General features: G+C 35.9%; 1 protein-coding gene across 21 annotated transcripts in view; it reads left to right on the forward strand.

The window, feature by feature from the left end:
* PLEKHA5 (pleckstrin homology domain containing A5) overlaps positions 1 to 15,817 on the forward strand; it is a 238,641-nt gene that overhangs the window by 123,265 nt on the left and 99,559 nt on the right. Inside the window, exon 1 of one of the 21 annotated variants that reach the window (XM_045061460.1) lies at positions 284 to 1,141. The exons of the other annotated variants lie outside the window; for them this stretch is intronic. Within the exon in view, the coding sequence (XP_044917395.1) occupies positions 1,107 to 1,141 (35 nt within the window). The 5' untranslated portion in view covers positions 284 to 1,106. Of the gene's footprint in view, positions 1 to 283; positions 1,142 to 15,817 lie in introns of those variants that run through there. 21 annotated transcript variants of the gene reach the window in all.

Genomic DNA, 15,817 nt, shown 5'->3' on the forward strand with positions numbered 1-15,817 from the left:
CACACATAGTTTGACCTGTTTGCCCCACTTCTAAGAATTATCCTGTGTAACTAAACACAAGAAAACACGAAGATGTCTGGAGAGTTAATGTTACTGTTTATAATAATAAAAAATTAATAATAAAGTGTTCTGTAGGAATCAGGTTTGCATAATTATGATGGGCAGCCATCAAAAAAGGAAGAGTTAAGAGTATATTTATTGACATGGGAAACTGTCCGTGGCATATTGTTGAATGAAAAAAGTAGGTTGCAAACAACATATGTAGTTTGATTTCCTTATATTGAAATCTGTACACATATACAAACTCTGGTCTACCAGAATTTAAACAATTGGTATCTTGACTGCTAGATAGTATAATTTAGTGATCAAATACATAGGCAGTAGAGACACTCTATCTGGGTTTGAATCCTGCTCTGTCGCCTAATAGCACTGTTCCATAACTATTCTGGGTCTCACGTTCTTTAGTAAAATGAAGAAATTCTATTGTTGGGTTATGAGGCTCAGATGAGTTTATAAAGTGATTGACATAGTAAATGATCAATAAATCTAAGCAGCTATTATCATTTTTGGGTGGTGCAACACCAGGTAATTTTAGCTTTCTTTATGCCTTTTTATTGCTTGAATTTTTGAAATAAGTATGTATCAACTTTGCAAACAACAACAAAAAATGTTTTTAGAGGAGTCGTTTAAATTGGTATGCTTACAGTTTTAACAGGAAATGTCTATTTATTTTGAGCTAAGGTTATTTAAAATTACTCACGGCATGTTTTCTTCAAGAGCTGTTTGTAACCATATATGCTGATATTTTACCCTATGATGTATGCCAACTTTAAAGAGAATTGAAATCATATTTCACTCTTATGGCTGGAAGGCATGCATAATCACAACAGTTTCCTCCTGGAGAAGCTGCCTGAATTTGTGGCTGCATTTGACATGTTGGTGCGTGACGTCAGTCTGGTGTCAGACTTGCAGAGTGGCAGACCAGCCTGACAGCCACAGTGCATTTCCTTAGTGCTTCGTCCCTACAGTGTTCATTTGGGAGCAGCTCAAAGACAAAAGGAGTGGAGTCTGATTTTTATTCCAGTATCCTTTTTGCCTATAGTTGAATGTCTGTTCACAAATGTGATTTTGATGAAGGCTGGTGAGTATTTCTTGTTACTTTTATGTATTAATAATAAATAAGTCATGGCTAAATGAGCATTAGTTAGGACTTTTTTCTCCGCTCACAATCCTGTGGTAAATAATCTTTGTAGCCCTAGTGCCAGGCACAGTGCCTAGTGTAAAAAATTGACATAAATATTTCTATAACCAAAGTGTTGTATTTTTGTAACAATGTAAATACTGTACATCATTAGGTTTTCAAATGACTTGGGTATTTTAAAATGTAATCTTCCTCTTAGTCTGTCCTTAACTTTAAACTACATAAACGTGTAGTAGTTGCATGTTGCTTTAAAGCCCAATGATTTTCATTAAAATTTTTAAATTTATCTTGTCTATTTTTTAACTTACTTGGAAGAGAAGCTTGTATATATTTTTTTGTCCCTTAAAGAGAACTAAATGAACAATTCTCAGAAATTCCTGTGGAGATGTTAACAGTATTCATTACATAATGTTTTTATTAGTATGTATATTAATACTAGCTTAAACTAATTAACAGTTGGTTGAAGCTGCTTCTATTTATTTAAGTTTTTAATTATTTGGTCTGTTTCAGTAATGTGATTCGAAACAGGAATCTTCATTAACCTAAAATTTGAAAGAAATATAATGGTAGGAAATTATTATAGACAGTATTTTGGCATTTAAAGAAATAAAGTTACTACTGCAATTGGCTATAAAGGCTGGGCAACATGTCTTTAAAGATTTATTTCTTACTAACAATATTCATGCTTCTTTGAATTTCACTATGTATATTGATTTACTTGTTTTGAAACCATTAATTTAAGGAGTAGATTAGGTTGGGCAAGACTTTTTTTGTCTGTAGCTATTTTGCTTATAATTCTCTTCTCCACTGTGAGGAGATGAATAATATTTTAATATCATACTATTTATATAGTAAAAACTGAAGCCTTTAAAGTCTTTTACTTTTTTACATTTTGCCATTTCTGGTATAATTCTTTTTATGCGGGTTTAGTAGCAGCCTTGTGATTTCAAGGTTTTTTTAGAAGAATTTTCAAATAAAGTTTACTCTTAAAGAACAGGCACCATCTGCTTTTTAAGTCTAGTTGAAGCAAGAGCAATATGGAAATTCTTAATATTTTAAATATTTTCATATCAATTTACTGAAACAAAGAATAAGACTCCTTGTACACATTTTTGTGTGAATTACATAAGTATTGAAAGGAAATTATCTACGTCATCTTTTTATTTGTGAATGTGCAAAAATACCAGACTTGAGGAATTTGCAATAACTGCCTCATACATGACTCCTAGTACATTATACTTCTATATTTGGAAGCAGAGAAATACAGAAGTAGGGTCTCAAGTTCATTTTATTTGATTTGACGGCCTTAATTCACGATTCACAGTTTTTCCCTTGAGTTGCAAGATTTTCAGCTGGAAGCTGAAAATTCTGCCCAAAGCCAGAAAATTTAAGTATATGGAGCACTCATGAATATTTTTATTCCCTTCAAAATTTTATCTTGAATCCACTTAAAATATTTTAACATGTTTTTAAAATAGCCTGTATTTTAAACTTAATCAGAAAGTTACAGTAGTCACAATGAATTATAATATATTCAGTATACATATTAAACAAAGATGTTTTTGAGGCGTTATGACATCAGAGGTCATTGGCCTAAATGCTACTAAAGTTGAAGGGAAGTTACTTAAACTTCTTTGTATGAACAGGAAATTAAATCTAGCCAAAAAGGAGGGGTCAGGGGAAGATGAGCAGAACCGCAGGGGGAAATAACCTGAAACTGACATAAAAGTTTTACTGAAATCTAAAGCAGTAGAGAATAAAGTACTTGTCTGTTTTCTAATGAATAGGTATGCTTTAAGGAACTCTTTCCATCAGTATTGAAGCCTGATGGAAAAATATAATTGCGCCATTCTTTAAGTTTGAAATTTAGCATAGTAAAACTCAGATGAAATCATATTCTTGAAGTTACTAATAGTCTTAAACTGTATTTTTGTTCTCTAGGGCATACAGTACAAAATCTTGCACATAATCGATGCCTAATAAATATTTGACTATGAGTAAATGAATTGATTAAGCAAGTTAAATGAATGAGGAGACCCCCTTGATCCTTGTATTGGAGAGATTTCATTTTCACTCTGATAATGCAAACCTACTAGTTAGCAAACCAACTAATAGGATACCATGACCTGTACTCTGTTAGAAGAAACTGTATCTCAGGAGTACAGTGCCTGCCAAGTCCATAGCCAGCAGTGGCCACTGGATTTCATTGGTGGCTCTACTTATTGTATCTATCTCTATCGTAGGAAGTGAGCCTTACCCTTGCTATTCTGGGTCAGATTTCTATCCCACCTCATCTGTACGTGAGAAATTTCTCAGTACTCAGGGATAATGATTTGTTGACTAAATGGAGCCTTAATTAAGTGCTGCGTGCGTCACAAGTGCGTTGAACCTTTTCAGAGTTATAAAAAATATATTTGCTCCTAGGAGTAGAGGAAATACATTGCTTCAAAACTTATATGCTATATGTTTTATGTGTAAGTGTGTTGTTACTCAAAGCCTAGATTTTCTGCCCCATTTCTGTATCCCCTCTTTTCAGTATGTGCTGCACTCTCACCACATCTGACTGACTACTCTTGCTGATCCTGAAGCTCAGTTCAAATGGCACCCATTTCTGTGACATCTTTCCTGCTCTTTCCCTTCTAAGCAATATCAATCCCTAATTGGTCTCCCCTTTATATTTTGATTATGGTTATATTACTCTTCCTGTTTCTTTACTTATATTATCATTAAGGCTGTGTCACCAGTGCCTGTGTCATATTGAATGAAGTATTTAAGTTACACAAAAATATAGCCATTTTGGAAGAAAAGCTACCTTTTGTTGTTGTTTATAAAATCTTTGTTTCATAGAAGTATCATTTGACTTGGTAGTAGTAACTACCTTTTTGTTCTTGAGGTGATTGCTCAGATAAAGCTCTTGCAGTATTAAAATGATGAAACACTGCAGTGAAGAAGAGTAAAATTCAGTAATTACTGATTTTTTTTCTGTTTGAATTGAGCTATTCTGTCAGTTTGACTATTGGGAAGAATGCTTCACCTACAGTAAAATAACTGGATCTTTTTTGAAATCATGTGGTTCTTTATGTGTAGGTTAGAGTTAGATTAACTTTTTAAAGTGGTATATGACCACACATAGAAGAAATAGTGCTTAAATTCAACTTTTTCTAATTTGTTGTTTGCTTCCTTACCAATGGTAGTAAACTTCTATTTAATGCATGTTACAATAAAACATTAGTAATTAGCATTCATTAGCAAGTAGTAGAGTTGTCTGAATTAATGCAATTCTATGTTAATATATATTGAGTATGGCATTGAATGCCACATTATTGCATTTAAATGCTAAGAATATTATTATTATTTTTTTTTAAGTTTATTGGAGCTCCTGGGTGGCTCAGTAGGTTAAGCGTCTAACTTCAGCTTAGGTCATGATCTCACAGTTCATGAGTTCAGGCCCTGCATCGGGCTCTGTGCTGACAGCTTGGAGCCTGCAGCCTGCTTCGGATTCTGTGTCTGCCTCTCTCTTTACCCCTCCCCCACTCACACTCTGTCTCTCTCAAAAAAATAAAATGGTAAAAAAAAAAAAAAAAAAAAAGTGTATTTATTTTGAGAGAGAGAGAACACATGAGAGCAGGGGAGGAGCAGAGAGGAGAGAGAGAGAAAATACCCAAGCGGGCTCCACACTGTCGCAGTGTCAGCGCTGAGCCCAACATGGGGCTCAGTCTCATGAACCGGGAGATCTGACCTGAGTCAAGATCAAGAGTCAGATGCCTAGCTGACTGAGCCACACAGGGCACCCCAAGAGTATTCTGACTACTGAAATGTTTCTGAGTTGGAGTTCTGCTTAGTTTTATTTTAAAACTCCATTAGACTTCTGGAAATAAAACTTTTTTATACAAGTGACTCTAATTTTTCAAATAAGTATTCTTTTAAACTATAGGGGCACCTGGGTGGCTCAGTCGGTTAAGTGTCTGACTTTGGTTAAGTGTCATGATCTTGTGGTCTGTGATCTCCCAGTTTGTAAGTTCAAGCCCTGCTTCTGGCTCTGTGCTGACAGCTCAGAGCCCAGAACCTGCTTCAAATTCTGTCTCCCTCTCTCTCTGCCCCTCCCCTGCTCATGCTTTCTCTCTCTCTCTCTCTCTCTCTCTCTCTCTCTCTCTCTCTCTCTCTCTCTCAAAAATAAATATTCAAAATTTTTTTTTTTTTAAATTAAACTACTTTAATATACCCTATGATCATTTTATGTTCCTATGTGTGGTATTACAGTTGCTTTTTGCATAGGTCATTCAACAGTAAACTTTAACCTCAGGTCAAATTATCAGGTTCCTCATTCATTAAATTATAGTCCTATACAAACCATTGTACTTTGTATTTAAGACAGAGCAGAGAGGAACTCCTGGGTGGCTCAGATAAGTGTGTGGCTTCAGTGCAGGTCATGATCTCACAGTTCACGGATTCAAGCCCTATGTAGGGCTCTCTGCTGTCAGCACAGAGTCTGCTTCAGATCCTGTCTCCCTCTTTCTCACTGCCCCACCCCTGCATGCACTCTCCCGCACACGTGCACGCGCACTCTCTCTGTCTCTCTCAGAAATAAACATTTTTTCAAAAGAAGAAAAAAGAGCAGAGAGCCAGCAACTTTGTAAAGCAAGGAAGTGACATCATTTTACTTTTCAAGAAATCTCTCCTAGAACATTCAAGTTTAGCTGCTATTTAGTGAGAACTTAGTTAGGTCCAGGTAATGTGTATTTGTGCTACCAAGTACTTTTTTCTTTTAAAAGTCCTATTGCAGAGGGTTTATTATTGTTGTTTGGGTTTTAGTTCAAAAAAGAATTTAAGGCTCAGTGAGGAGGATGCTCTAAATAGGAGAGAGCCTAGTTAAAATGAGGTGAATTTGAATGTTGTTAAAAGACTCTTGGGGAGATAAGAGCCTAAACAAGGGCAGTGATGGAGATGTCTTTAGTTGTGTGTTCTCTAGGGTGATGTGTGGGTGACAGCCAGAAATGTCACCTGATTCTTGAATGTTTGACAGGAAATTACTTTGGTGGATTAGTGCGTATATTTGAAGAATCCTATTTCTGTTCTCACCATTAAGTGCCATTTAACCTTGCCATTTAAAAGCTCCTTAAGAGTCACTCAGATGACTTACAAGTGAAAGAATTACCTAAATTATTTTAGGTATTTTTGCCTATAATGTGTTTTGTAATTCAAGTGTTTTGTATCAAGTGTTCTAAAAGGTAATGGTGCCATAACACTCAGGATATGTAGCAATTATTAATGTGATAGACACATTTTGTCTGTAACTAGCATGGAGTTAATTGAATTATTCTTGATGTTACTTCCAAAATTATTTAAATCTGTTAAAAAGTATTTATAGATTGTAAATGAACATGTTGGTGTTATTTAAGGTTTTGTTGAAAAGCTGGATTAGAAATTATCTACAAATAACCCAGAAGTAAAACAAATGAATTTGTATGTGAGTCTAATATTTTTAATTTTTTGTCTTTATTGTTCCTAGTCTATAATAATGTTTTCATATTTATACTTACAGCATTACACCATGTTCATATTTTCCTACTGGGAAAAACAAGATACTCAGTTCCTGTTGGGTGCTTTTGTAGACCCATGCTTTACAGTTATTTGTACTTAAATTCTTTGGTACCTGTAGTTGGGAATGTGAGGCAGTGTTTATGATTATGCTGTGATAATTTTATCTGAGCATCTAAGACTGGAAAATGATTCTGAAGCCTTAGAGAATAGGAAGATGGAAAAGAGATAGGGAATCTAAAATTAAATTGGAACTGGGAAGGTTTCATTATTCTGCTTCAGATAGATGTGGTCTTGGGGTGATGCCAGGCAGTGAGGCAGAAGGAGACAAGACGAGCAGCGAAGGAGGCTGTGTGTCACTGGTCTGTGGAAAAAGGGAAGGACCTCTGAGGAAAGTACAGTGTTGTGTTATGTTGTGTTGTGTTTTAGTACCATTGGGCAGAAACGCAGAAGATGGAGGGCAGAACTGAAAAGTCTCATTGGCTGAGATAAGATTCAAGGCAGGGGCAGCTATTGAAAGTTGGGGATCTGAAAAGGATACAGCTCAGGCCTTGGGGCTGCCTCTTCCTCGCCTTGTCACTGTGTGACTTCTGACAGCTTTGTGAATCCTGTGAGCCTCGGTGTGTGCATTTTGTAAAGTGAAGATAGTAACCTCAGAGGGTCTATGTGAGGATCGATAGTCACATTTTAAGCACAGGTGTGACAGCTGAGTGTGTGAGCAGCACTCGCTGTCCTGCTCAAGTGGTAGTGATGATCAAGGTGATAATTTTGATACTTTTTGCTGAGAGTGAGGATCAATGAGGTACTCGCACCTAAGAAATCCTTTCTTTTTAACCCCCCAGAAATGGGAGATGATCCATTTGCTAAATGATGAGAGGAGAAAGGAGAGAAAGAGTTAAGACCTTAAGGAGATGGTGGGTAAATGAATCACTGAGGTTTGAGCAGGATGTCTGGAAGCAGTTAGTTCTTAAGTTAAAGGCAAATGGCATTTAGAAGAAATGCGGGGAAAGGAAACATATACTTTTCATGTTTTGCAAAAAAAAAAAAAATTACACTCTTTTAGACTGCTAACTCAGTGGTTATCTCTTCACATAAGGTTCAAGAATTGAGTCTCAAGAAAAGGCAGGGCACTTATAGTGTTTTTCTCTTGTTCTTAAAACATTGCCTTTAACTGTGGGCACAGTTTTCCATGCCAACATATTTTCATTTTAAAAATAAATTGCAGACATAGTCATTGTGGTAGTCAGATTTCGACATAACATTTTCTCCTTTTTATTAAAAGAAAAATAAAATAGTTATCTGTATAAAACATTAACAAACTTAACATGTAACAGTATTTTTAAAATTTCTCTGAACTACCTTAGAACAAATTTAATAACTAAGTCACAACTACAAACATGTTTTCAGAACCTAATTTGAGACTCTTTGAGTCTCAAAGTGATAAGGCTGTATGATTTCTAGCGATAAAAGCTCTTCAATTTTAGAATAATCTGGAAAGTGTTACTGTCTAATAGTATACTGAAACCAAGGACAAATTGAGAATGTACAATACTCCATTTTGTGTTAGAAGGATACTAAAAACAAAAGAGTCATAAATACACATATGAGCTGTTTGCTCTACAGCTTTCAGACTAATTTGGGAAATAAATAGCCTCCGTAGTTCCCACATCTCTTCCACCTTGCTCCCTTCTAACAACATTGTGAATATGTGGCACCTTTTATGCGTTGAGCCCTTGTAAAAATCCAAGTCATGATACTGGCTTCGTTGCCAAACCTCTATGATACCCTGTTTTTCTTATACTAAATTAAATCCTTCTTTCTTCCCCATAAGGGAAACACATGATTCAGAGCAAATCATATAAACGGGTTTGCATCTGAGTTTAGTAAGAGACAACCAAAATCTCTTCTGTGGAATAGTTTTCTAAAACCACATATTTTTTATGCACAGTAGATAAATTTTCACTGTATTGCCACAGTTACACATATAAAACACTACTAAAGCTTACTTTGTCTAATGTATTATTACTCACAAGAATTATATTGGTTGTTATTGGCAATGTTAATAGCAGTTTTGATATTTATTTCTTAAAAAACAATGGATTTTATGTATTAAGCCGTCATTGAAATTATGCATGATACAAAAGCGTTGAAACTCATACACACACACACACACACACACACAAATAAGTATTCCCATAGGAGAAAATTGCAATACTAATTAAATATCCAGAACATTGCTGTTAGTTGGCGAAAACATTAAAAAAAAATTCTGGCAACAAAAGCAAAAATAGTGGGACTAAGTCAAACTAAAAAGCATTTGCACAACAAAATGAAAAAGCAATATAACAGGGGTGCCTGGGTGGCTCAGACAGTCAAGCATCTGACTTCTGGTTTCAGCTCAGGTCACAATCTCACAGTTTGTGGGTTTGAGTCCCGCATCAGGCTCTGAGCTGATGATGCAGAGCCTGCTTAGGATTCATATTCTCATTCTCTCATTCTCTCTCTCTCTCCCTCCCTCCCTCCCTCTCTCTCCCCCCCTCTCTCTCGCTTTCTCAATCTCCACCCCCACTTCCCCTAAGCACTCTATATCTCAAAAACAAATAAATAAAAATTTTAAAAAATGGCAGTCTACCAGGTGAGAGGAAATATTTGCAAATCATATATTTGATAAGGAGTTAATACCCAGAATATATAAAGAACTTTTACAACCCAATAGCAACTGATTTTTAAATCTTTTTTTCCCCTCTGTCTTTCTAAACCCCTATTGGGGTTTGTATATGAAATGTGCAATTTTGTGCATTTTATGCATGTACTTAGTGCATGGAGGGAGGTATTTCTTTAGCAGTGTCATTGGCACCTTCCCTTAAAAGTGTTCTGCTGAGGGAAGACTAGCAATGTGGACTGAACACAAAATGGCCTTGCTCCAATGACCCTGGAAAGGGACACAATACCAGCTTCTCCTATCTTCAGTGTGCTGCTATGTAGTTTAAATTATTCTTCATATAAAAGCACCTGTCACTGAGAGTTGACTCAAACCCAGTGAATTGCTCTGTTTTCACAACGAGGCTATAAGGAGTAATGTAGTTTATCAGCTTTCCCTGTTCATGTAGGCTGCTAGAAAGCTCAGTACTGCTTAAAATGGTACAGCTTCACCCAGATTTTCTAGTACAGTTACCTACATGATGCATTATTTGGTTCATAAATACAAGATTTGAAAAGAAATAAGGTAGAGTAGTAAGTATATTCCATCTCCAGCAGACATGTCTTTTTTAATTTGTTATTTATATAATCTGATAGAGACACAATGTTTTACACACACTGATTTATTCATCTTAAGATCTTTTAAAACTAAATTATTATTGAACGAAGTATTTCCATAGAGGCTCTAAATAAGCAGGTCTTGCATTTGGTCTTCTAGTTTAGTAAATGATTACATGTCTGGTAATAAATAGTGAAGAAGGCATAATGCCAGAAAACAAGTAATTTGTGTTGCTGTTTGTCAATTTCTTGATATTTTCCTGAAAATGGAATTGATTCAACCTTTTTATCTGGACTCGTAATAGAGCATGATCCTCAGATTAAGCTAGTGAATATGCCCTATTTTCTTTGGTCCTGAACTCTCCAGAATAGCTGAGTCCATTTTTTTTTTTCTTTTTTAAGTGTTGCTTGTCACTATTTAAGAATCTTCTCACATCCTGCCTTTGCTAGCATAAAAACACAGCTAATCTTTCTTTGGAACTTTTGTATTAGAATTACTTTTCTCCTCTGTCTTTTTGACATATTAGGGGCAGGTATCTTTACCAGAAGCATGAAAACCAAGAGAGATTACAACTTTATTCTTTTACAGTAAATACTGAGTACAGTAGCCCCTTATCTGCAGAGGATACATTCTAAGACACCCCCTACCCCCAGCAGTGGATGCCTGATTGCACAAATAGTACCAAATCCTATATATACTATGTTTTTTCATATACATGCATACCTATGGTAAAGCTTAATTTATAAATTAGGCACAGTAAGAGATTAACAACTATAATAATAAAATAGAACAACTATAGTCTACTGTAGTAAAAGTCATATGAATATGATCTCAAAATATTTTGTTCTGTACTCACCCTTGTTCTTTTGATGATGTGAGATGATAAAATGCCTATGTGATGAGATGAAGTGAGTAGAATGACACAGGTATTAATGCACAGCATGAGGCTACCAGTGGCCTTCTGGGGATAGGTCAAAAGGGTCATCACTGCAGTTGACCCATGGGTAACTGAAACACAGAAAGCGGAAAACCATGGGTGAGAGGGGGCTACTAGGTGGGTACTATTTTAAACTTTTAACATAAACAGTTGACTGACCAGTAATTTAATGACAATGACATGCTGAAAGTCCTGTTGTTCACAGTAAATATAAGCCAACAGTTATGGAGGACTTACTCTGTCCCAGGCCATGTTTATACCGCTCACTCTTTTAATCCTCATAAACATCTCCACTATAAAGTAAGTTTCATGAGGGCAAAGATTTTTATGTTTTGTTCACTGCTATCCCTGGTGCCTAGAGCAACTCTGAAAAAAATAACCAACCTTGATACAGTTACTGGTACTAAGCTAAGGAAACTGAGGCATGGAAAGTTAAAGTAATTTAGATACCTAGCTAATGAGTCCGGGAGCTGGGATTTAAGCCTAGGTGGCCTGATAACAGAACCTGTGCTCTCAATTGCTGTTATTTCCTGCTGCCTCTGTTGTCTCTAGAGAAATACAGAAACACAAAGAAATAGTAAATGTGGCGTATTCAGCAGAGTTAATTGTTAGAGGGCTATGATGGTCTAGCATAGGCTTACATAACCTCACACTATTGGCATTTTGGGCTCCATACTTTTTTCCTGTGGAAATCTTGCCTGTGCATTGTAAGACATTTAGCAGCATCCTGGACTCTACCCACTAGATACCAGTCCCACTTGTGACATTCAAAAATATTACCAGACATTTCCAAATGTCCCCTGGGAAATAAAATCACTCCCAGTTGAGATCCACTAGTCTAGACTTAGACATTAAACCAGCACAGACAAGGGCTGCTGCCTGGCTCAGTCAGTGTGGATGGAGCATGCTGACTCTTGATCTCGGGGGGTTGCAGGTTAGGGCCCCTATGTTGAGCGTAGAGATTACTAAAAAATAAAATCTTTAATGGGTTTACTCAGGCACTTAAGCATCCAACTCTTGATTTCAACTTAGGTCATGATCTCATGGTTCATGAAATTGAACCCTGCTTTAGGCTCTGTGCTGACAGTGCAGAGCCTGCTTGGGATTCTTTCTCTCCCTCTCTCTCTCTCTGTCTCTGTCTCTGCCTCTGCCTGCTCCCCACTCCCAAAATAAAAAAATAATCTTTTAAAACATAAAATAAAATCTTTAAATAAAAATAAAACATCAGAGAAGCCAGGAAGTATGAGTGGGTAAATACTGGGCATCACATTTGTTAAAGTTAGGGCTTCTGCTATGCCACAGAGAATTCAAAGACAAGATGGGAAATAGTTTGTTCTGTGATCTTAAGAATGTCTTATATCAAGACCTGAATTTTATCCCTGCTTTATAAGGATTCCACCAAAAACACAAATTTATGTAACATTATACCTTTCCAGTACTTCTTTTCGTTCATGATGAGCATAAAAATCTCTGGCAAGGATTTTTAAAATGGCATCTTTTCTATTAAAGCTTCAAAATGCACTTTTTGCAGCATAGACGTATGTTAGTTTGGAACTAAGTGGTCCAATCAATTTTGCTATAACACAACATGTACGTTCCTAAAAATCACATCACTGTGCAAAATCAGGCAATGGAAATCAGGGGCTTTTGTGGAAAAGAACTTCATTGGAAGACCCCTCAAAAACTTCATTAGTGACACATAAAAACAAAGAAAGGAAACTAATAAAAGTGGTTGCACAATTTTACTGTTAAATGGTTAGGAAACACAAAAATACTGCAGATACACTTTGCCTTGAAAAAAGACCCACAGTTTGTATAGTGGAAGTGGACATTGGGACGGTTTTAAGTTGTGAGTTTTGGGAAGTTTTGGAAGTACGGGAATCTGAAATTAGATGGAAAGTTGTATCACTACATGTGAATGGGTGTGTTGCATAAAACAGGCAGTGAACTAACGTAGCTGACAGATGTTTGAGGTTGTGCAGTTGTATGATTGATGTACTCCTGTACACACAAACAGGATAGGATCACAGACAAGAGCATGCATAAAAAATGTGGAATTTATGTGACTGATATTCAAAGTGTTCCCTAACATATGAATCACGTTGGAGAACACACTTTTCCACATTTACATGGAATGTATTCCACATATCAGTTACAACAGAACTGATGGTACTCCTGATCTGAATTTTGAGGCCCTTCCATAAAAGAAAAAAACTGGTGGGCTACAAAAGGATAGCAGATGTAGGATGAAAACATATGCTTTGTAAACAGTGCAAGGGACAAACTTTAGTAGAATTGAGGAAAGGCTGAGAATCATTGTCCCTACCCTCCTTCCTGGTCCTGAGCAGACAGTCCTCCTTTGTGCCAGAGACAGTGGCCCTGACTTGATACTTAAACAGTAGGCCAGCCATCTCCCACAGTGCCCAGTTGGTATATATGGATAGCATATAATGAACTCTAACATTAACAGAGATGGCTTTGTGGAGATTTTTAAAGACTCATTTGGATTTCATTTACAATTCTTTCACTTATTGGCACTCAGTACTCATTTAATTCATATTTTTAGTTTCTGTCTATAATTTCCAAATTATGTTTACCCTTACCATTACAATACCTTAAAATGAAACATTAGTATAAAAATGAAGTGTAAATGCCAACATAAGGAATGATTTTGAAATTTAAAATAAATTTTTAGATATATAAAAATATATATATAAATATATTTGCTCAGGGGCAGTAAGGATTGGCAATCCTATCAGGTGATAGGAAATTACCACATTTAAACAGTTAAGACTGGAATTGATATTTTGCTTTAAAAATTTTTTTAAACGTTTATTTGTTTTTGAGAAAGAGACAGAGACAGTTTGAGTGGGGGAGGGACAGAGAGCTAGGGAGACACAGAACTCGAAGCAGACTTTAGGATCCATGCTGTCAACGCAGAGCCCGACGTGGGGCTTGAACTCACTAACCATGAGATCATGACCTGAGCCGAAGTCGGATGCTTAACCGACTGAGCCAGCCAGGCACCCCAATTTTAATTTTTTTTAATGGAATAATTCGAAAATGTTACTGTGACTTTTCTATTTGATAATTATGTTGTTTAAATTAGTTTTCAGGAACCAGATTTTAGGAATACTGTATAAGACAGAACAAATGAATAAACATTTGAGAGGACTTTTTATTTATTTGTTTATTTATTATACATCCAAGTTAGTTAGCATATAGTGCAATAATGATTTCAGGAGTAGATTCTGGTGATTTAGCCCATCCCCCCACCCACAAGTCTTCCAGCAATCCTCAGTTTGTTCTCTGTATTTAAGAGTCTCTTATGTTTTGTCCCCCTCCCTGTTTTTATATTATTTTTGCTTCCATTCTCTTATATCAATCTGTTTTGTATCTTAACATCCTCATATGAATGAAGTCATATGATATTTGTGTTTCTCTGATTGATTTCACTTAGCAGAATACACTCTGGTTCCATCCACACAGTTGAAAATGACAACATTTCATTCTTTTTGATTGCTGAGTAATACTCCTATATATATATATGTATATACACACATATATATGCATATATATGTGTGTATGTGTGTATATATATATACACACACAGACACACACACACACACACACACACACACACACACCACATCTTCTTTATCCATTCATCCATTGATGGACCTCTGAGCTCTTTCCATACTTTGGCTATTGTTGATAGTGCTGCTATAAGCATTGGGGTGCATGTACCCCTTCAAAACAGCACACCTGTATCCCTTGGGTAAATACCTAGTAGTGCAATTGCTGGGTCATAGGGTAGTTCTATTTTTAATTTTTTGAGGAACCTCCATATTGTTTTCCAGAGTGGCTGTACTAGTTTGCATTCCCACCAGCAGTGCAAAAGAAATCCTCTTTCTCTACATCCTTGCCACCATCTGTTGCCTGAGTTGTTAATGTTAGCCATTCTGACTGGTGTAAGGTGGTATCTCATTGTGGTTTTAATTTGTATTTCCCCGATGATGAGTGATGTTGAGCATTTTTTCATGTGTCTGTTAGCCATCTGGATATCTTCTTTGGAGAAGTGTCTATTCATGTGTTTTGCCCATTTCTTCACTGGATTGTTTTTTGAGAACTTCTCTATAGAATTTGGATACTAACGCTTTATCTGATGTGTCATTTGCAAATATCTTTTCCCATCTCATTGGTTGCCTTTTAGTTTTGTGCATTGTTTCCTTTGGTGTGCAGAAGGTTTTTTTCAACTACTGGATGAGGTCCCAGTAGTTGAGAGGATATCTTTATTTTATGTTACAGTTATGCTTATGTAGTGAGAAAGGTTATTTCTTTCATTAAAAAATATTATGGTCATATTGTTTTATTGCATTTCTCTATTGCACTCACAGATAGTGTTTTCTACAAATTGAAGGTTTGTAACCCTGCTTGTGTTAATCTTTTGGCACTGTTTTTCCAACAGCTGTTGCCCACTTCACGTCTCTATCACATTTTGGTGATTTCTCACAGTTATTTCAAACTTTTTCATTATTCATTTGTTCTGGTGATCTGTGATCAGTGACTGAGACTCACTAAAAGCTTAGATGATAAATAGCATTTTTTAACAATAAAGCATTTTAAATTAAGGTATGTACATTGGGGGTTTTTTTAGACATAATGTTATTGTACACTTAATAGTGTAAACATAACTTTTATATGCGCTAGGAAACCAGAAAATTCATTTCTCAGTTTATTGTGATACTCACCTTATTTCAGTAATCTGAAATGAAACCTGCAATACCTCTAAAATATGCCTGTAAAATACTTTTGTGTTAGAGTGTCCTTGTAGATTTTATAGGAATTTTATGTCAATATAATATCAACAGTAAATTCGAAA

Source organism: Felis catus, chromosome B4, assembly GCF_018350175.1.
Source record: "Felis catus isolate Fca126 chromosome B4, F.catus_Fca126_mat1.0, whole genome shotgun sequence".
Taxonomy (NCBI): Eukaryota; Metazoa; Chordata; class Mammalia; order Carnivora; family Felidae; genus Felis; species Felis catus.